Source organism: Geotrypetes seraphini, chromosome 3, assembly GCF_902459505.1.
Source record: "Geotrypetes seraphini chromosome 3, aGeoSer1.1, whole genome shotgun sequence".
In the NCBI taxonomy this organism is placed as follows: domain Eukaryota; kingdom Metazoa; phylum Chordata; class Amphibia; order Gymnophiona; family Dermophiidae; genus Geotrypetes; species Geotrypetes seraphini.
In genome coordinates this window covers 20,469,128-20,491,696 of record NC_047086.1, presented here as the reverse complement: position 1 = coordinate 20,491,696, position 22,569 = coordinate 20,469,128, and the positions used below count along the sequence as shown (strand labels likewise).

Below are 22,569 nucleotides of genomic sequence, written 5' to 3'. Positions count from 1 at the left end.
GATTTTATGTAGCGATTAGTTGCTTCGTGTATGGATGATTTCAGGTACGACCACATAGTTTCCACATTGCTGGTCTCTGCTTGGTCCTGCAGCGTCTGATGAACGAAATCTCCCATGCGTGCGAAGTCGGTGCCCTGGAATTTGAGCACCTTTGTTTTTGTAATTGATTTAGGGGACCCTTTCCCAAGGTTGAACCATACCATGTTATGGTCGCTGGAGGCTAGCGTATCTCCTACCGAGACCTCTGAGACGCTTTCCCCGTTGGTGAGTACCAGGTCTAGGATCGCCTGGTCCCTAGTGGGCTCCTTTACCATCTGTCTGAGATGTACTCCTTTTATGGAGGTCAAAAGCCTCCTGCTGCTGCTGGTTGTTGCCGAAAATGTGTTCCAGTCTGCATCAGGCATGTTGAAGTCCCCTAGCAGTACAGTGTCGCCCCGTAGAGTTATATTCTCTATGTCTTCAATTAATTCTGCATCCATGTCTTCCGGTTGTCTTGGAGGTCTGTATACCACACCAAGATACAGGCATTTTTTGCCACCTCTTGCCAGGTTTACCCAGAGGGACTCCCCGGTATACTTGACATCAGTGATCCTGGTGGTTTTGATGTCCTCTTTAATGTATAGTGCTACCCCTCCACCTAACCTGCCCTCTCTGTCCTGACGAAGCAGATTGTACCCAGGTATAGCCATATCCCACCCATGTGTGTCCATGAACCAAGTCTCGCATATTGCCACCACGTCCAGGTTGGCATCCCTTATTTCAGTTTCCAGTTCTAGAATTTTATTGCCTAAACTGTGTGCATTAACATACATGGCCCTCCACACTTGTGTTTGTGTTTGCTGAGTCCCTGTGAGGCTATTCCTGACTGAGTCTGTGTGGCTCCTATAGAACTGTTTGCAAATTGGGTCCTTACTTCGGAAACAGAGTGTCGACTCGTCCCATCAGGATAGTTCCTTTCCACACCAGTATATGAGTAGGTCCCCTCCCCCAACTTACCTAGTTTAAAGCCCTGCGAAGCAGGCGGGCTAGTCGGTGTCCGAAGATGTTCTTACCTCTGCTGGTCAAATGGAGTCCGTCTGGTCCCTGTAGTCCCTGTAGCGCCTCTCTATGATCCAGGAATCTGAAGTTCATATCTCGACACCATCCTTGTAGCCATTCGTTCGTTCTCAGGATGCATTCATCTCTGGCTCTTCCCTTGCCTCTAACGGGGAGGATTGATGAGAAGACTACCTGCACACTTGTCTGCTTCAGCCTCTCACCCAAGGCTCCGAAGTCTCTGGTGATGGTCTCCGGGGTGTTCCTGGCAGTGTCATTCGTACCTATATGGATAAGAAGCATAGGAAAATGGTCATGAGGTGTAAGTAGTTTACCCAGGCTGGTGGTGATGTCCCGTATTTTGGCTCCAGGCAGACAGCTTAAGCTCCAGGCAGTTAAGCTCTGGAACACATTGTCAGAGGATGTGGTAAGAGCGGATAGCATAGCTGGTTGTAAGAAAGGTTTGGACAAGTTCCTGGAGGAAAAGTCCATAGTCTGCTATTAAGACAAGGGGGGAGCCTCTGCTTGCCCTGTATTGGTAGTATGGAATGTTGCTATTCCTTGGGTTTTGGCCAGGCACTAGTGATCTGGATTGGCCACCGTGAGAACGGGCTACTAGGCTTGATGGACCATTGGTCTGACCCAGTAAGGCTATTCTGCGCAGTGTTTCATCCAGAGTCCACAAATTTTTGTATCAGGACCCTTAGGGACCCCTGAGGAAGAGAGTTTTGTCGAAACACAGACCGTGTTGGGTCTAAGTCCTCAATGATTTGGGTCCTAGGCATTCCTCATATGGATTATTGAACTGTACTTTTAATAAAGCCTGCATCTTGAACATCATCTTCTCCACAGCGTTTTTGTTTCTGTTAGATTTTCATTTCTGTGCGTAACAAGGGTCAACCTCTTGTTTGCGCTAAATGTTCACATGGAGGTTCGTCATAATCCTCAATTCCCCCGTCCAATTGATGGCTGTGAGAGCGACTCTTACATATGCACAGAGCTGGCAGGGGACGCCCAAACAGCTGAGAAGCAGGGGAAAGCCTCTTGCCACTCAGCTATTTGAGACAGGAAACCTGTTTTTTAAAAAAATTTTAATGGGCACAGATGCTGTGTGTGTTATTATACATGCACAATATTTGCCCCATTAGAAAAGAAAAAAAGCATCCCCTTTCCCGGCCAATGCCGGCCCTCTCCAGCAAACTGGCACCGGCACCGTAAACTAAACCCCCCACCACCACAGCAGCCAAAAGAGCAGGAGGAATTCCTGCTTCCTCCTGCTATGCTGACCCCAGCCCCCGTGAAAGAAAATTTGCAGGATGGATGCCCACTCCCTCCTACCATGGTGTCTCCCCCCCCAATGCAAAAGAAAATTGGCAGGAGGGTAACCCACTCCCTCCTTCCAACAGAGGACCCCCCCTGAAACATCCCCTACCCTTCCCCTTACACCTCTCCAAAAAGGCAGGAGTAGGGATACCAGATTTTACTTTAGTAAAATCTGGACCCCCCTAGACCCGCCCTCAGGCCTACCCAGTTCCATCCATTCCCGCCGCATTATGCTCCGGTTCTGCCCTAATTCTGCTCCAGTCCTCCCCCCCCCCCTTGCTGCCTGATCTCGTCAGGCATGAGGGCATCGAAGTGTGCGCGGATGCCCTCCTGCCCGATGCAATTTCGAGGAAGCTTTTCAAAACCCAGACAAAATGTCGGGTTTTGAAAAGCCGTCCGAGCCCCGGACATGTCCTCGAAAAGGAGGACATATGTCTGGAGAAATCCGGATGTCTGGTAACCCTAGGCAGAAAAGATACCCACTTACCCACTTCTTCCTGCCACCAGATGCTCCCCCCGAACCCCCAGAAACTCCCATCCATACCTTTGTCTGTTAGAAGAAGGAGAGAAGCACTGTCCCTCTTTCTTCAGGGCCCGCCAATCCTAAATGGTGGGCCTTCCCTCTGTGCATCATGTGATGCATGGAGAGAGGCCCAAGGTCTATGACCTCACAATGCAGGTGTGAAAAGCCTTAGCCTATAGGGAGAGGAGGAGATAATGGATGCTGTGGAGGGGCTGACTGGCTGGGCCTTGCGGCCTTTATCTACCGTCATGTTTCTTTGTATCTGTTAAGAAGCATGTACTTAGATTACTCCTGAGTCTATCCATTTTCACCTTCATCCCATCCCCTCCTTGTTCCAGAGTTTCTATTTTATCAGCAACAACAAGAAAAATCCACGATGAAATGCACCATAGGATGTCTCCTGTAGTTATTAGACATGTCAGGGTAACATATTATATATAGATAACTATTTTCTACTTGGGACAAGTTAGGTGACTTGCCCAGAGTTTCAAGTTTATTAAAATTTTGATATAAACGCAGTATCAAATATATTCAATGCGTATAACAATAATAAATTGAGGGGACAAATAAAACCATTTAAAACGATGAACATACAATCATATCCATAATTCATTAATGATACATTAACAATGCCAAAATAGACAAAACATCTACCCTCACTACACCAGCAATAACAACTATGCTACCAATGTAACCTCCATTTACACACTTCCTGTAAATTGTATTTATCCTTACCCCGAAATTATCTATTTACCACTCTAATTTATCATCGGTTCCCCCATTGTAACCCCGTTTATAAATCTTTTGTAAGCCGCCTTGAACCGCAAGGTAATGGCGGAATAGAAATCCATAATGTAATGTAATGTAATACATAAGGAAGGGAGGGATAAACTACAATTGTTAAAAAAAAAAAATAGGATTTAGAAAAACATTTACTTAAACCCAGTTGTCCTGGCTTTCAGGCTACTGGACCAGTCATTAGGCTATTATTCCTCTCCTATTTGATAAAGCCAGCATTGAATTCTGACCACTTTCTTAGTTTAAAGCTCTTGGATGAGGCAAATCCATTTTAATATAAAGCAGTCATCGCCAAAGGAAAATTTAAACTTGATACCATGGCCCTCACTATAGCTTGGCTGACATTTAATTTGGACGATGCATTTGCAACGTTGAAATGAGTCTTTGAAAGATGTTCCGAATTGCGTTGCTCCCATTAAAGAATCTAGATCCAGCAATCGGATAATGAATCCCTGATAGTCTGTTTTGAGAGAGAACAAATCTTCCTCGAGAAGGTCAGAGAGAACTTGGAGGAAGTCACAGCTGACGGAGGATTATGATTCATATCACTTAAAATTCTTTGAATATAAGCAAGCGATGGAGCTTACTAGAAATTCATACTTTCAGTTCTAAATGGAAATTAGTTATTAACCTCCCTAAGGAACTTTCTGGAACTGTCAAGTTTTTGAAGCAGAAGAAAAGGCCTGATCATTTGATATTTTTTTTTTTTCCACTACAATTGAAGCTTATTAGACTCATTTGATGCTTGATGGGTTCATTTTCGCCTGACTTTGCCTGATGGGTTCATTATGGTGCTGATTCTACAGTATCCTAAGAGTAAATTTGATTGATTATGAAATCTTTAAATCCTTCAACATCATTACGCGATCTCTCTTCCCTCTGATTTTATGACAGTTGTTGGAAGATGTTAAGCTATCAGCAGGTTACCTTGTCAATTTAATATTATCCCTGGAATACATTTGCACAGGAAACCCAATACAATAGCATTAATTTTTAAAAAAGGAGACTATGATAACATGAGAAAAATGGTAAAAAAAGAAACTTACCCCCCCTCCTACAAAGCCGCGTGGTAACGGCCCCGAAGCCCATAGAGATTTAAAGGGCTTCGAGGCTGTTGCTGCATGGCTTTGTAGAAGAGGGGGTTAGAGGTGCAGCTGCAAAGGTCAAAAATATGGATCAGGCACGGATGTTATTTAAATATTCCATCCTGGAAGCCCAGACTAAATATATTCCATGTATTAATAAAGGAGGAAGGAAGAGGTGAAGGAAGCTATTAGAGCTAAAAGTGGAAGAAGGATCCGACTGAAAATAATTGTAAACAGCACAAGGAATGCCAAGTCAATTGCATGGCGCTAATCAGGAAGGCAAAGAGAGACCTTGAAAAGAAGATTGCAAAAACACACAGTAAGAACTTTTTTTAGGTATATTAAAAGCAAGAAGCTGGGAAGAGAATAAGTTGGACCCAGAATCTCACCTCTGTACCTTTTCTAATTCTGCTACATCTTTTTTGAGATACGGTGACCAAAATTGCTAAAGATTAGTGCATGCTAAATGCTAAGGCATGAATTATATTCTTTGGGCACCTTAGCATTTAAAGCGTGCTAAATCAGTTCCAAACCAAGAAAAAGGTTTATGAATCGTCGATTACCACATTAGGAAGAGTAGAATGATACAAGCGTTATATTAATAGTCGCAGTTCAGATGGTTAAGAACATAAGACTAGCCTTACTGGGTCAGACCAATGGTCCATCAAGCCCAGTAGCCCATTCTCACGGTGGCCAATCCAGGTCCCTAGTACCTGGCCAAAACCCAAAGAGTAGCATCATTCCAGCATCTCAAAGAATAGCAAGATTCCAGAACCCCAATGAGAGCAACATTCCAGAGCTGAGATTGTGATGTCATAATGCCACATTCCACAGTGCCTCAGAGCCAACCTCAGCAGTGATGTTACAATGGCTTAATTGTCCTATACTTGGCTCACGTAAGAACATAAGATTAGCCTTACTGGGTCAGAGCAATGGCCCATCAAGCCCAAAAGCCTGTTCTCACGGTGGTCAATCCAAGACCCTAGTACCTGGCCAAAACCCAAAGAGTAACAACATTCCAGCATCTCAAAGACTAGCAAGATTCTGGAACCCCAATGAGAGCAACATTCCAGAGCTCAGATTGTGATGTCATAATGCCTCATTCCACAGTGCCTCAGAGCCAACCTCATCAATGATGGCTTAATTGTCCTATACTTGGCGCACATAGGAACATAAGAACAGCCATATTAGGTCAGACCTACAGTCATAAGAACATAAGAATAGCCTTACTGGGTCAGGCCAATGGTCCATCAAGCCCAGTAGCCCGTTCTCAAGGTGGCCAATCCAGGTCACTAGTACCTGGCCAAAACCCAAGGAGTAGCAACATTCCAGCATCTCAAAGAATAGCAAGATTCCGGAACCCCAATGAAAGCAACATTCCAGAGCTGAGATTGTGATGTCATAATGCCTCATTCCACAGTGCCTCAGAGCCAACCTCAACAGTGATGTTCTAATGGCTTAATTGTCCTATACTTGGCTCACGTAAGAACATAAGATTAGCCTTACTGGGTCAGAGCAAAGGGCCATCAAGCCCAGTAGCCCATTCTCACGGTGGCCAATCCAGGTCAGTAGTTCCTGGCCAAAACCCAAGGAGTAGCAAGATTCCACGCTACCGATCCAGGGCAAGCAGTGGCTTCCCCCATGTCTTTCTCAATAACAGACTATGGACTTTTCCTCCAGGAAATTGTCCAAACCCTTCTTAAATCCAGCTACACTATCCGCTCTTACCACAACCTCTGGCAATGCGTTCCATGCTGATGTAGGCATTTGTAAATGTCAAGCTCGAACACTATCACTTAACACCAAAGGCACTGTCAATGGAGATTTGGATTTTCAAAGGGAATTTTCAACATATGTGGTTTCCTTCCTCCAGAGATACAGAAAGTCTGGATTACCTTTAGATGAGAGAAGTCACAAATCCAGGCTGATATCTCCTGATCTAATCTAATCTAATTTCCATTTTATATGCTGGATCATTCCAACAAGGAATCGAGCCAGTTAACAAAGTTTAAAAGAATATAATATAAAACAATAATGAAGGTAATAGAAAAATTTTCAATAAATTAGATCAGTCCTAAGTTAAGAATCTCTGAAAGAGATACGTTTTCAGATGTTTCCTAAAAAATGATAGAGATAATGTACTGAGGCCAGAGGGGAGAGAAAGAGAGATGGAAAGAGATGTTGACTGTGGCTGGGCAGGAAGGAAAGAGATATTGGAGCTGGAGGAGGAGGGGTAGAGATGGAGAGATATTGGACAATGGGAAGAAGGGGGAGAAGGAAGCCAGATGGAGAGATGTTAGACCTGGGATCAGAAGGGAAGGAGAAAGTGAAGTTTCCAAGTTTATTATACAATTTGATTAATCGCCTATCACAATACAATTTACATAAATAATCAAATATGGGGAACAGAACAAACAGACAATATTCAAAACAAATTAAAATAATGAATATAAACATTTCTATACATAGTTTAACTTATACATATAATATCAAGGCAAAGGGAAAATTGTTAATGGGTTACAATCAATATTAATTTAATAACGTTTAAGGAAAGAACAATTGGAAGGGCAACAGATAAAATTTATAATAATATGCAAAGTAGAAAGAAAAAGGAAGCGAGTCTTTGTGATTTATTCATTAAAAGCATCTATAAAAAGGAAACTCTTAAGTTTGGTTTTGAATTTATCTAAGTGCTTTTCCTCTCTAATATACAGTGGGAGGTCATTCCAAGATTGGGGTGCTGTTATTGAAAACTGTACATTGGGAGGGAGGGAGGGATGGAAGGAATATTGAACGGTGGTTGAACAGGAGGAAGGTAGGGAGGGCAGAATGGAGAGATGCTTGATCCAGGAACGGAAGGGGCATGAGGTGCATCCTGGGTTTCTGACAGCTGAAGTTTCTGGACCGCCACTTAAAACATTTGAGTAGTCATGGACTATGAGACTGGTTTAGACTGGTGTATTACTAAGGACATAGACCCTCAAAAAATCTTACGGAAAGTCCCAGGCCTTATGATCGCATGTTGTGATCGGTGACTCACGATGCCCTACATGTTCAGACAGTGAAACAGCTGCGGCCAGCTGTGTCTAGAGCTGGCATGTTTTCGTGTGTGGGTCCTCAGGAGTGGAATAAGCTTCCGGGATATTTACAACAGCAAACATGTTTGAGTAGTTTTTAAAAAAATGTTGAAGAAATGCCTCTTCTGTAAGATGAAATATGGGACTTGATCTATAGTTTTTTGAAGGTAATTTTAGGAGGCCTTACATTATCATTATTATGTCTTATTGATGTTCTGTTTCTTGTAATGTAATAATAATAATAATAATAATAACTTTATTCTTATATACCGCCAATAATCTTGCGACTTCTAGGCGGTTTACAATGAAGAAACTGTAAATACAATCAAGTGAAACTTTACGAACAGCTAATTAAAGAGTATAGCAGTGTATATTTCATACAACGAATTAGAGAATATAGCAGTGTACATCTGATAACATTAATCATGTTAACGTCAGTTTGTGTGTTGCAAGGCCAGGAAGTGCCAAGTTGTTTACACAGAAGTAGAAATATTCCGTAAGTTCATAGAGTGTTCATATTTAGCGAATAGGGGTTGGGGTTAGCAGTTTGCACGTTCCGGTATGTGGTGATTTTACGAGGGGGGTTGATGTTCCAGTTCGTTACCTAGGTATTTCAAGAATAGGTAAGTTTTTAGGTGTTTCCTGAATGTATGTACTTTATTGTTACCCACCTTGGAAAGGTGGGGTATAAATAAATAAATGCAAAAATATATTGAACAAAGGCTTAACCAGTGTCTTTGCACAAACAACATGTCCTTGTCAGAGTTCATCATGCAGAGTAATCCATGACAGGATGGCTATGATTGAAGTCTACAAAATACTGAGTGGAGTAGAATGGGTACATGTGGATCGATCTTTCACTCTGTCAAAAATGACAAAGACTAGGGGGAACACTCAATGAAGTTACAGGGAAATACTTTTAAAACCAATAGGAGGAAATTTTTTTCCACTCAGAGAATAGTTAAGCTTTGAAACGCGTTGCCAGATGATGTGGTAAGAGCGGATAGCGTAGCTGGTTTTAAGAAAGGTTTGGAAGAGGATCTCTTTTTCCTTAAAGGACCCGCGGCAACAAGAGGGCATCCGTTGAAAATCAGGGGTGGGAAATTTCATGGCGACACCAGAAAATATTTCTTCACCGAAAGGGTGGTTGACCGCTGGAATAATCTTCCACAACAGGTAATTGAGGCCAGCAGCGTGCCAGATTTTAAGAAAAGATGGGATTGGCATGTAGGATCTCTTCATGGAGGTAGTTAGGGGGTGGGCCATTAGTGTGGGCAGACTAGATGGGCCGTGGCCCTTTTCTGCCGTCATGTTCTATGTTTCTGTGTTCCTGGAGGAAAAGTCCATAGTCTGTTATTGAGAAAGACATGGGAAAACCACTGCGTGCCCTGGATCGGTAGCATGGAATGTTGCTGCTCTTTGGGATTCTGGAATCTTGTTACTCTCTGGGATTCCGGAATCTTGCTATTCTTTGGGATTCTGTATGGAATGTTGCTACTCCTTGGATTTTGGCCAGGTACTAGGGACCTGGATTGGCCACCGTGAGAACAGGCTACAGGGCTTGATGGACCATTGGTCTGACCCAGTAAGGTTATTCTTATGATGAAGTTCATAGTTTGTTCGATAACAGATATGGGCAAGCAGTACTTATACAAACCCTTATTATCCTAGTTTAGTAATCATTTCTGCTCAAATAATGTATGCTATTATACCCCAGTTTTGTTTATTTGTCAGGATTAGAGATCTTTTGAACCTAAGGTGTCCAGTGTCTATTTTGTGAACACCGAACAAAATGTTTGATCCGATCCAACTTAGCAAGAACACGGAGTTATTTGGAATAAGAAGCCTGGCCGAAATTGATCTGCTTGTTTTTGAGAGAGAGAGAGAAAAAAAAAACCCTGTACACGTGTTCTTGACGCTCCGGGGGTGGCATTTGCAGTCAGCACGATTAAAAATATCAGAGAAGTTAGAAAACAGAGCAGGCGAACTGAAGAGGGGCCTAATGCAAGGCTGCGTATAAATTGGTCTGACTCGATAAACAACGTACAAGCATGAGCCTGAGTTTCAGATCATTAAGCGAGCCCCAGCGCTCCCTTTCCTATTTATGGTTTGAGAGCCTCTAGTGTCTCGGGTCATTGAGCATTAATGTTTCCTTTCTGCTTGTGGTTCAGCTGTTTCAATGAAAAAAGAAGACTCTTTAACGATGGCATCAGGCGATCAGTTTCATGCTAAGAGAGGGATGCTTAGCAGGGCGAGAGTAAGAGCTCGGACATATTTATCGGAACCAATTTTCTGTTCAAGATGTCAGAAAGGGTTGCGTATCAACTTTACAAAGCTGCAGCAAAAAGGTGGCGAGGGTGAGAGGCATCTGGAGCGGTGGCGTCCCTCCTCCTTCTCCACTCCCTCGCTCGTTTCCATCCCCCACCCCCACCGCTGTGGGCACACGTCCCTTTCCTTCACCCATACCATCACAAACTTGCTGCCAGCGTCGGTGTCGGCTCTCCCCCTGACGTCACCCCCCTTGGCGCGGGACCCGGAAGTGACGTCAGAGAGCGCGGGCAGCAAGTTTGCGATGCTGCAAAGCGCCAGGAAAATTAAAGCGGTTGGGGGGGAAGGGAAGGGGAATGTTGCAGGGGGGGGTCAGGAAGGAGCGGGGGGGGGGCAGAGAGGAGGACGGGTGCTGGCACCTCCACCAAGACAGCACTTAGGGCGAACCGCCTTCCCCTTACTAAGCCACTGTGCCCGTGCAAGGGTCTTTCTCGCACACCAAGGCCACTTTTTGTCCCAGCCAGAAAATTAATAATTTCCTGTTTTTGGCATTAATGGCCATGCACTGAGGTTGCCAACCTTCTTGTAGGCGGTAAGAGCTCACATGCTAATTAGTTAGTGTGAACCAATATGGCTGCGCTAATTGATCAATGGAGATCAGTGGAATAGCCTGACAGCCAGTGTAGGCTGGGCCCGAGGCCCAAGTGGGTGGGCACGAAGTTTTCTCTGCCTCATCCTACCCATACCTCTCTCTTTCCCTCCCTTCCCACCCCCAGCCTGTGTGGCAGCCTCTCTCTTTCCCTCTCCACTGCCCCCCCCCCCCTCCCCAGCCCATGCAGCCTCTTTCCTTCCCTTCCCATCCCCCAACCCAATTGCTTCGTACAGCATTTCTTTTCAGGTTGCCTGCAGCGGTTCCTATACTCTACTAGCGGCTGACCTGGAAGTCTTCCCCCTGGCACAGAATGCAAATGCATCAAAGTCCTCCACTTCTGGGGTGGGTGGGCCTGAGCCCAAACTGGGTGGGCCAGGTCCACCCCGTGGCTACGCACCTGCTGGAGGCTCATCCAATTTCCACTCCTAGACGTGCCCTCTCGGCCAAAAAAATCAAATGTATTTTTAGTGCGATTAATGCTATCTGAAATCCAAAGTATCAGAAGTCTTTGGGCTTCTTTTATCACTGCCGCAGCTTGTGACTCTGGGCAAGTTACTTAACACTTCATTGCCCTAGATACAAAATAAGTACCTGTCTAAAATATGTAAATCACTTTGATTATAACCACATAGAAAAGGCAGTCTATCATGTTCTTTACCCTTTACAATCAAGGTATTGTGACATCATCGATGAAATTGACCGTTATTGGTGGAATAAGGCATTGTGACATCACAATCATTTTTGTGTAGCAACAATGCTGTTGTAACTCGCCTTGAACTCTGCTTTAGAGGATTTGGCGGGATATAAGATCACATGTAACATAACAACATAACACATGCACATCAGGATTTTACCATGGGATGCCTCTATGCATTAGTGCTCACCACAACTTGTTAAAAGGGGCCCCTCAATCAGCTGGTCTTTCATAGTGACCCAGATCTAAGTGGTAGGATTGGAATAGGGCTTCCCATGCCTGCCCCTGTGACCCCCAATACCAGATGTAATTTCAGCATATCCACAATATGCATATTCTGGGTCTCCTCTATATGCAAATACATTTTATACATAGGCATTGGAAAGATTCTGAGTGCGACTTTACAAATTGGGTTTGGGAAGCCCTGAAATAGAAGAAGGCAAAATGAGATATTATATATACTCTAAATAAAATATAGAAACTTGATGGCAGATAAAGGCCAAATGGCCCATCCAATCTGCCCATCCGCAGTAACCATTATCTCTTCCTCTTCCTATAGGCTAAGGCTCTTTACACCTGCATTGTGATGTCATAGAACTTTAAGGTTATAGAAACATGATGGCAGATAAAGGCCAAATGGCCCATCTGCAGCATCCACTATCTCCTCATCTCCTTATTGGCTAAGGCCCTAAACATTTGCATCTCCTTTTCCTATTGGCTAAGGCTCTTTGTACCTGCATTGTGAGGTCATAGAACTGCCCATCCACAGTAACCATTATCTCTTTATCTCTCCGAGAGATCCCACGTGTCTATCCCAGGCCCTCTTGAATCCACCACCTCTTCTGGGAGACTGTTCCACACATCTACCAGCCTTTCTGTAAAAAAGTATTTCCTCAGATTCCTCCTGTCACCTCTTAACTTCATCCTATGCCCTCTCCTTCCAGAGCTTCCTTTCAAACAAAAGAGACTCGTCTTGTGCACCTTTACATTACGTAGGTATTTAAATGTCTCTATCATATCTCCCACCTTTCCTCCAAAGTATACATATTGAGATCTTTAAGTCTGTCCCCATACATAAACCGGGGTGGGGGGGAGATGAGGGTGGATAGAAGCTCATTTTTAAAACTCTTCTCCTGCTTAAATATTCAGCTGAGGGGTTGCATTTCCTGGGTTTGCAATGGTATACTTCTCACTCCAGGGAATCCAACCAGGTAAAACCTTAGTTGCCTGGCTAGTTTATTTTGAAACTTGATGTTTCTAGGGGTAACTTGTCACTTATAACCACTGTTCCCTCTAAGCCAGTGTATCGCAAACTGCGTGCAACAGCAGATTCCAGGTGTGCCGCAGCCGCCCGAGGAGGAGAGGCACCGATGCCGGCTGACTGCTTACAAGACGCGCCTCTCGCGGCGAGACACGTCCTTTAGGCAGTCAGCCGGCACCGGTGCCTCTCCTACTATCAGCGCCTGTCCTTGTCCAGAACCCTACCACCGGCGCCAATAGGAGTTTCGGGGCAATGGCTGGAGCCCTTCGCATGTGCAGATGTCTACGTGATGCATGTCATCACCACATTAATGCCCGTGCACTTCCAGTTGCCCTCCAGCCGTAGCCCCGTGTGTAGCGCGCCATGGCTTTAAAAAGTTTGCGGCACACTGCTCTAAGCCGAGGAGCGGTCCTCCACCTGCAGTTCCGCCAATGGGGGGTGCTGTTTCATTATCGCATTTTCAATACCGAAGGACAGCACCGCCAAGTTCTGTAGGACGCCAGAGAACCTGCCTGTCCCGAGATTTCGAAAATACAGAACAGTGCCGCACTGCCACTCAGCTTTAGCAAACTTGTGTGCCGCGGCGAGATTCTGGGTGTGCCGCGAGATGCCAGCGAGGAGGAGAGGCGCCGGTTGACTGCCTACAGGGCGAGCCTCTTCTCTTGCAGCACCCTCCAACTGGCAGCTCAGGGCCCCATCCGGAAGGCCTTCATGCATCGTGTCGACGTCCGCGCATTTCCGGATGCCCTCCGGCCGCAGCTCAGGGTTTACTGTGCCGCGGCTTCCGGAAGTTTGCGAGGCACTGGCTTAGAGGGAACCGAGCTTATAACCTGTTGTTTTTCTGGATGTTTCAAGTTTATTTAACATTTCTTATACCGCCGGATGTGTTTCCATTAAGATCTTAAGATTCTATAATTCTACAATTCTATAATTAGGCATTCATGCCAAGACAATTAGCACTCATGCATGTAAGTGTTCGAAGTGTCATTTTCTAAGGGTGTGGATAAGTGCAATGCTGGGCAGCTGCAAGGGAGTGTACATATGGGTGGAGAAGGGTTACTAGACATCCGGATTTACCCAGACGTCTTCTTTTTAGAGGACTGTCTAGGTGTCCGGATGGCTTTCTCCCCTGTCTGGGGAGAAAGTGTCTAGAGACCTAACCTGTGCACCCTGGGCCCCTATCTACCTCCGGGCTCGGCTGAAAAATGAATCTTCAGGCCTGCCGGCAGCAGAAGTGAGGTGATCCTGCTGCCGTCAGCCTGCCCCGGAAGCCTTTTCTCTGGATGGTCCCGCCCATGCGGGAACAGGAAGCCACTCCAAAGAGCAACAGTGTACACTTTTCAGGAGGCAACTTTCAAAGGCATTTCCAGGCATAAAACAGAGGTTTGTGTGCAGAATGTGTTTTGTTTTTTTTTTGCTTTTTTTTTTAATTGCTTAACTATCTCTGTGTAAAATTGTGCACATGGATAAAGACAGCTCTATCCCCAGAGATAACATCTGCAAAAGGAAGAAATGCAAAATGTGGGCATATTCATAACCTCTTAATAACATATATGTCTATAACCCAGTATTCAAAAGGACTTATCCATGTAACAGAGGATGCCACATAAATAACTACCCTATTCATTTTCTACATTACTACGAGGGGATGATGAAAAGTCCAACTAAGAAGGGAATGAAATGAAGCCTTGAAACTTACAAGTTATTCCACATATAAGAACATAAGCAATACCTCCACTGGGTCAGACCCGAGGTCCATCATGCCCAGCAGTCCACTCACGCGGCGGCCCAACAGGTCCAGGACCTGCGCAGTAGCTCCCTATCTATACCCCTGTATCCCTTTTTCCAGCAGGAATTTGTCCAATCCTTTCTTGAAATCCAGTACCGTACTCTGTCCTATTACATCCTCTGGAAGTGCATTCCAGGTGTCCACCACACGCTGGGTAAAGAAAAACTTCCTAGCATTTGTTTTGAATATGTCCCCTTCCAATTTTTCTGAATGCCCTCTTGTTCTTATATGTTTTGAAAGTTTGAAGAATCTGTCCCTCTCTACTTTCTCTATGCCCTTCATGATCTTGTAGGTCTCTATCATGTCTCCTCTGAGTCTCCGCTTTTCCAGGGAGAAGAGCCCCAGTCTCTCCAATCTTTCAGTGTATGAGAGGTTTTCCATGCCCTTAATCATTCGTGTCGCTCTCCTCTGGACCCTCTCAAGTGTTGCCCTATCCTTCTTAAGGTACGGTGACCAATACTGAACACAGTACTCCAGGTGCGGGCGCACCATTGCCCGATACAACGGCAGGATGACTTATTTTGTTCTGGTCGTAATACCCTTCTTAATAATACCCAACATTCTGTTTGCCTTCTTCGCGGTTGCTGTACATTGTGCCGTTGACTTCATTGTTGTGTCCACCAGTACACCCAAATCTCTTTCAAAGTTGCTTCCCTCTAATACTAATCCCCCCATTTGGTAGCTGAACATCGGGTTCTTTCTCCCTATATGCATGACCTTGCATTTCCCTACATTGAATTTCATCTGCCATTTATTCGCCCACTCCTCCAGTTTGTTTAGGTCCTTTTGTAGGTCCTCACACTCTTCCGTAGTTCTAACCCTTCTACAGAGTTTAGTGTCATCCGCAAATTTTATAACTTCACATTTCGTCCCTGTTTCCAGGTCATTAATAAATACATTAAACAGCAGCGGTCCCAGTACAGACCCCTGCGGAACTCCGCTCGTGACCTTCCTCCAGCCCGAGTAGTGACCCTTCACTCCAACCCTCTGTCTTCTGCCTGCCAACCAGTGTTTGACCCATCTGTGTATGTCCCCTTCCACCCCGTGGTTCCACAGCTTCCTAAGTAGCCGCTCATGGGGTACCTTGTCAAAGGCCTTTTGGAAGTCGAGGTAAATGATGTCTACGGGTTCCCCTTTGTCCAACTAGCTGTTCACCCCCTCAAAGAAGTGCAGTAAATTTGTTTGGCACGATCTTCCTTTGCAGAAGCCATGTTGGCTCGCTTTCATCAGCCCATGTTTTTCGATGTGCTCACAGATGCTGTCCTTTATCAGTGCTTCTACCATCTTGCCCGGAACCGATGTCAAACTTACCGCCCTGTAGTTTCCCGGGTCTCCTCTTGACCCCTTTTTAAAGATAGGTGTAACATTTGCTATCTTCCAGTCCTCCGGGATCTCCCCAGTTTTCAAGGATAGGTTGCAAACTCGTTGGAGTATTCCCGCTATCTCATTTCTTAGTTCTTTTAGTACCCTAGGGTGGATTCCGTCCGGGCCTGGTGATTTGTCGCTTTTCAATCTATCTATCTGTTGGAGGACATCCTCATGGCTCACCTCTATTGTTGACAGTTTTTCTTCTTGATCACCATAGAAGATCACGTCGGGTTCTGGTACAGTGGATGTGTCCTCGCTTGTGAAGACTGACGAGAAGAATTTGTTTAACCTGTCGGCTACCTCTTTTTGTTCCTTTATCATTCCCTTTTTGTCTCCATCATCCAACGGTCCTACTTCCTCCCTCGCCGGTTGCTTCCCTTTAACATATCTGAAGAACGATTTGAAGTTTTTTGCCTCCCTGGCCAGCCTCTCTTCGTATTCTCTTTTCGCTCTCCTAACTACTTGATGACATTCTCCTTGGCGTTTTCTGTGTTCCTTCCAGTTTTCCCCAGTTTGTTCCTTTTTCCATTTCCGGAATGAATTTTTCTTGTCTGACGTTTCTGTAACCCTTCCAAAAAAAATACTCGGATGTCTGGTCACTGAAATACTGCCCTTCCAAACTCTTTTTAAGGTTTGGAAATAGAAAATAGTCAGATGGAGCAAGATCTGTTGACTTTTGGGTCTTGAATTTCCTTGGCCTTGCAGAACCTGCGTGCCACCATTGTTGTTTTATCTCAGGATCATAGTTTTATCAACAATAGCTAGTCATTCCAAAAAGTTGGCATCGGCTCGCTGAAAATGCTGCAAAATCAACTTGGAAGTGTTCATTTGACGTTGTTTCTTGTCAGCATTCAAACATCTGGGCACCCACTTGGCTGATACCTTCTGCATACCCAGCTGCTCATGGATTAAACACCCTACACATTTCCTGGATATCTGTAGTGCCTCAGCAATTATTTTAGCCAATATTCGCTGATCTGCCAACGTCAGGTCATGGACACGGTCAACAATTTCAGGAGCTGAGTCCTTCCAGACCTTGATGCATCTTCAGTCTCGAAACTCCATGCTGAAAGTTTGTACACCACTTCTTCACTATGGAATAAGATGGCCACTTGTCACTCAATGTTTGCATCATACATTCATGGATTTCCTTTGGAGTTTTCTTCTGCAGGAATAGCAACTTCTTGATAGCTCAAAGTTACACACTTTTCATTGACATGGTTCAATCAATGATCTAAGGCCGGTACGGGACAGACTTGCACGGTCTGTCCCATATGTGATGATTTAGTGTAGGATTGGGCTGAGGAGGGCATCAATGGGAACTCCACTAATTTGGAACATGAGGATGTTACTGGCCAGACTTTATGGTAGATTTCCTGCAAACAGGATGGTTGGATAGGCTGGAGTGAGCTTGGACGGCAACTTCAGCATTTGGAACCTAAGACAACACCAGGTGGACTTTATAGTCTATGACCCAGAAATATCAAAGAGGAGACAAGTTAATTTAATCATGTATTTTTAATGGGTGTAACTAATGGGCAGACTGGATGGACCGTTCAGGTCTTTATCTGCCGTCATTTACTATGTTACTATGTTACCTGGCAAATACCCACAATGTAGCAACATTCCAGAACCAAAATTGTGATGTCATAATGCCTCATTCCACCAATGCCTAAGAGCCAACTTCATCAGTGATGTCACAAAGGCTTGATTAAATGGCAACTTCAACAGTTGGAACCTAGGACAATACCAGGCGGACTTTACAGTCTATGACCTAGAAATATCAAAGAAGAGACAAATTAATTTAATCATGTATTTTTAATGGGTATAACTAATGGGCAGACTGGATGGACCATTCAGGTCTTTATCTGCCGTCATCTGAAACAATAGACCACTGGTCTGACCCAGCAGCGGCAAGTCTTATGTTCTTATGTTCAAAACATAGCATTATGATCATGCAAACTAGCGTTTTGCAAAATAAAATAATACTCTTCCACCGCAGTGGCAAACTACCATTCAGAATTTAGGAAGTTGATTGGGCTGAGAACTTTTCAACACCCCCTTGTATGAATTGGGAGATACATAAACCATCTGGCACACTTCACACGTACCCTATGGAATATATATCAGCAAAAAAGGAAACAGGGGTAGTGTTTTATCACTTCACTTTTTCCAAACGAGTGACATCACTCTACACTGATATACAAAAGGCGCTTCCTCTTCACACCAAAATGACCATCTTTTCAATTTCCCATGCACCAGGGAGTTTTCTTAAACTTCAAAAACTAACACTAACCAGGAAAGGAACATCGGATATTTAATTTAGGGAGAGGGATCATGGGGTCTCCTATAGCGTAAATCTATTTTACAACCCGCTTTACTAATCCCCATCTTTTTAAATCATTTGTTCCGCCCCCTCCTCCCTGTCTAAATTTTATTATGCTTCATGATCCTTGCTTTTAAATTGAGTAATTGTAAAATGTTCTGTGAAAAGAATCTAAACTAAACTAAAACTTAGCTTTATATACCGGAATGCTCTTCCACAGGAGGTTATTAAGGAATCCACTGTGCTAGGATTCAAAGGCAAATTAGATGCACATCTCCTTATGAGAGGCATAGAGGGATATGGGTGGTAAAACTACATCAGGTGTATACCTGACTGGGCCTCCGCGTGTGCGGATCGCCGGACTCGATGGACCATGGGTCTGATCCGGAGATGGCAGTTCTTATGTTCTTATGTTCTTATGGGTCTCAAGCCAGAAAGGAGCTCGACTCGGTTAACAGCAACTAAAAAAATACTGAAAAAAATAACAATCAAAAAATATTAACATGACTGGATTCCGAAGTGTTTGGCAAATAAAATAGTTTTTAATTTTTTACGAAAAAGTTGAAAAGGACCAGGACCCTTTAAAATAAGCGGAGATTTGTCCCATAGTTGAGAATGGTGATGGGACCGTAAAGAGCGATGATGGTCCCATACGAACCATAGTCTTGTGTCATCACATTACAAGTTGGTTACGGGTCTGAGCACTTTACAAACAATTTCATATAGTATATAGAAAATTAGAGCTGTGATTTACAGAGTGATATTTACAATTTCATCACAGAAATATACAAGAATTTCCCTAGTTGTTTTTATTATTATAATATTGAAATCATATCATATGTATTATTGTTTTAATAATTAAGATAATAAGGGGAGAAAATGATTGTTTAATGTAATAATTGTATAATTAACAGTGTATTTTTATGCAGTTTATATAATTTATCATTTCTATTGCACTATCAAAGTTTAAAAATCAGTAAAGAAAATATAGTGAAAATGTTAATTTTTGCAATATAATGCTCTTTTGCCAAAAATCAGAGGGTTATCCTGAAAAATTTAGGTCAGTTTTGAATTCAGCAACCCCAAATCACTACAATTCATGTCCCAAAACCTCTGTTGCACATTGTAATTTTATCCTAATTGTTTTTGGGTTTTTTTGCAGGTCCAGAAGGAAAACCATCCCAGATATTTATATCTGCAATCTGGCAGTGGCGGACTTAGTTCATGTCATCGGAATGCCATTTCTCATTCATCAGTGGGCTAGAAGTGGAGAATGGGTTTTTGGAAGCCCTCTCTGTACTATTATCACGTCACTGGACACATGTAACCAGTTTGCCTGCAGCGCTATTATGACCGCAATGAGCCTGGACAGGTATGCGATTGCACTCCAAGAGAGGGAAAACCCAGACACATCCTCTTTTTTTTTTAAAGGACTGTCTAGGTGTCTGGATTTTAAGAAAAGATGGGATTGGTATGTGGGATCTCTTCATGGAGGTAGTTAGGGGGTGGGCCATTAGGGTGGGCAGACTAGATGGGCCGTGGCCCTTTTCTTCCGTCATGTTCTATGTTTCGGTTTGGCATGTGGGATCTCTTCATGGAGGTAGTTAGGGGGTGAGCCATTAGTGTGGGCAGACTAGATGCTTTTCTGCCGTCATTTTCTATGTTCTATGATTTCCAAAACCTGGCAGTCTGTCTGGGTTTTGGAAGGCCCCGAGCTCGGGGCTGCTTCTGGGGGGGGGGCTTCTCTGCGCACGCGTGGATGTCAATGTGTTGATGGCACATGTGTGCGCATGATGGCATTGTGTTGATACCCACACACGTGTGCAGAGGCCCTCCAGATGCAGCCCTGAGCTCGGAAAAGGAGACGCGAAGTTCATGTGGGCGTTGAGCTGGGGAAGAACGGGGGTGGGGCCGGGGGAATATGACGGGGCCAGGTGTCCTTTTTTGTTGCGGGAGGACTTTCAGCCGCGGCAGCCAATCTGAAGCGCTGCTTACAGCTCCCCCTCCCTGCTTTCCTTCTGTCGCCATCCATCCCCAATGACGCCACTTCCGGTTTCCGCCTGGGAGGGTCAGGGCAAAGGAAAGCAGGGAAAGGAGCCGTTCAGATTGGCTGCCGCGGCTGGAGACCTCCTGCAGCAAGAATGGATTTGTTAGCGACGGAAGGTAAGGACAGCATCAGACCGGTGCAGATTGAAGGGGGAAGACACGTCGGTTCACAGGGGGCCCTCCCGAGCCCTGTTTGCTCCCCCCTAACGCCAGCCCTGACTCTAAGTTAAGAGGCCAAGGCCCCGATGCACAAAAGTCTGCCAGACGTCTGGATTTCCCCATGTCCTTTCTTAGAGGATATGTTTGGGCGTCCAGACGGCTTTTCAAAACCTAGCACTTTGTCTGGGTTTTGGAAAGCTGGTAAGATCGGGGCCGGGGCTGGAGTGCGAGATGAGATTTGTGTGGGGCTGGGGGGCAGTCCTGGGGCAGAACAGAATGTGTGTGTGGGGGGGGGGGTCATGCATCCTCTTTTACCAGATGGATAATCTGGTAACCCTATATTAACATCTGAGCATTTAGTGCTACGGACCATGATAGAAACCTCTACTAGGTTCTTCCCTCCCTTTCAGAATCACTGAGCTCTGGAACAACCTTGCCTCCCCTCTTAGGAATCTGAGCTCCCTCTAACTCTTCCGTAAACATTTGAAAACCTGGTTATTCTCAAGAATGTAACTCTTCCTCCCTCTCTGGTTATTCTACTCCTCTAAATTTTTCTCTTCATTTTGCCTCTTCCCTCCACTGGAGTTCCTTTCTACCCTAACTCTTGTTAACCGTGTCGAGCTTTACGAATGTAGAGATGATGCGGTATAGAAACCTAAGGTTTAGTTTAGCTTAGTTTACTGTGGCTTAGTATGAATTTTGAGGGGTTTTAATGTAAAGTTAGTTATGCAGTGCTTTCGGCTATATGGACCTTGTTGATAGATTGCTTCTGTGTCTCAATACCATAATTGAACTAACATGGACATCACCCTTCACATGACATGCAATTCACGCATTTGTTAACATCTGAAGAAAGGCCCTGTGGGATCTCGAACGCTGAGGCACAATAGAGTCTTTGGATAATTCTTTTCAGTTTTCCAATACAAAAAGGCTTCACAGCCTGCAGAGACTCTAGGTGAATTGGTTTATTTAAAGCGACAGGCACTAGATTGAAGGCCCGTACGCTCAAATACCTCCATTTATGCACAGATCAAACGCGGCACAGGCAAGGACACTCAGAACGTCCTTTATTTAACATAGTAAATGAAATGACGGCAGGTAAAGACCCGAGTGGTCCATCCAGTCTGCCCAACCATATATGCGCCATAAATTAATAATAATAATTTTATTCTTATATACCGCCATACCGAAAAAGTTCTAGGCAGTTCACAACAAAGTGAGCTAATACATGGGATACAGATAAAATACAAATTAGAATAATGGACTTAAAAACAGATAAAGCCAGAAAGCATTTACAATATAATTCAGAAAATACCGGCCTGGCAGGGAAAGAAGTAATACATAGAACAGATAAAATACATCAAGTTGAATCTAAGGAACTTGATTGAAAAAAGGAAGCAGAATGCATTAAGATACCAGCCTATCAAGATTCCAGAATCCCAGAGAGTAACAAGATTCTAGAATCCCAAAGAGTAGCAACATTCCATTCAGAATCACAAAGAATAGCAAGATTCCAGAATCCCAAAGAGTAACAAGATTCTAGAATCCCAGAGAGTAACAAGATTCTAGAATCCCAGAGAGTAACAAGATTCCGGAATCCCAAAGAGTAACAAGATTCCAGAATCCCAGAGAGTAACAAGATTCCGGAATCCCAGAGAGTAACAAGATTCCGGAATCCCAGAGAGTAACAAGATTCCGGAATCCCAGAGAGTAACAAGATTCCGGAATCCCAAAGAGTAATAAGATTCTAGAATCCCAGAGAGTAACAAGATTCCAGAATCCCAAAGAGTAACAAGATTCTAGAATCCCAGAGAGTAACAAGATTCTAGAATCCCAGAGAGTAACAAGATTCCGGAATCCCAGAGAGTAACAAGATTCTAGAATCCCAGAGAGTAACAAGATTCCGGAATCCCAGAGAGTAACAAGATTCCAGAATCCCAGAGAGTAACAAGATTCAGGAATCCCAGAGAGTAACAAGATTCCGGAATCCCAGAGAGTAACAAGATTCCGGAATCCCAAAGAGTAACAAGATTCCGGAATCCCAGAGAGTAACAAGATTCCGGAATCCCAGAGAGTAACAAGATTCCGGAATCCCAGAGAGTAACAAGATTCCGGAATCCCAGAGAGTAACAAGATTCCGGAATCCCAGAGAGTAACAAGATTCC

At 44.3% G+C, this 22,569-nt stretch overlaps 1 protein-coding gene across 3 annotated transcripts in view; it reads left to right on the top strand.

Annotated features, from left to right (window-relative positions):
- The window catches only part of MCHR2 (melanin concentrating hormone receptor 2), a 236,727-nt gene that overhangs the window by 152,023 nt on the left and 62,135 nt on the right, over positions 1–22,569 (top strand). For all 3 annotated transcript variants that reach the window (XM_033939996.1, XM_033939994.1, XM_033939995.1), the window contains one exon: positions 19,362–19,571. In XM_033939996.1, coding sequence (XP_033795887.1) covers positions 19,362–19,571 — 210 coding nt within the window. The remainder of the gene's footprint in view (positions 1–19,361; positions 19,572–22,569) is intronic.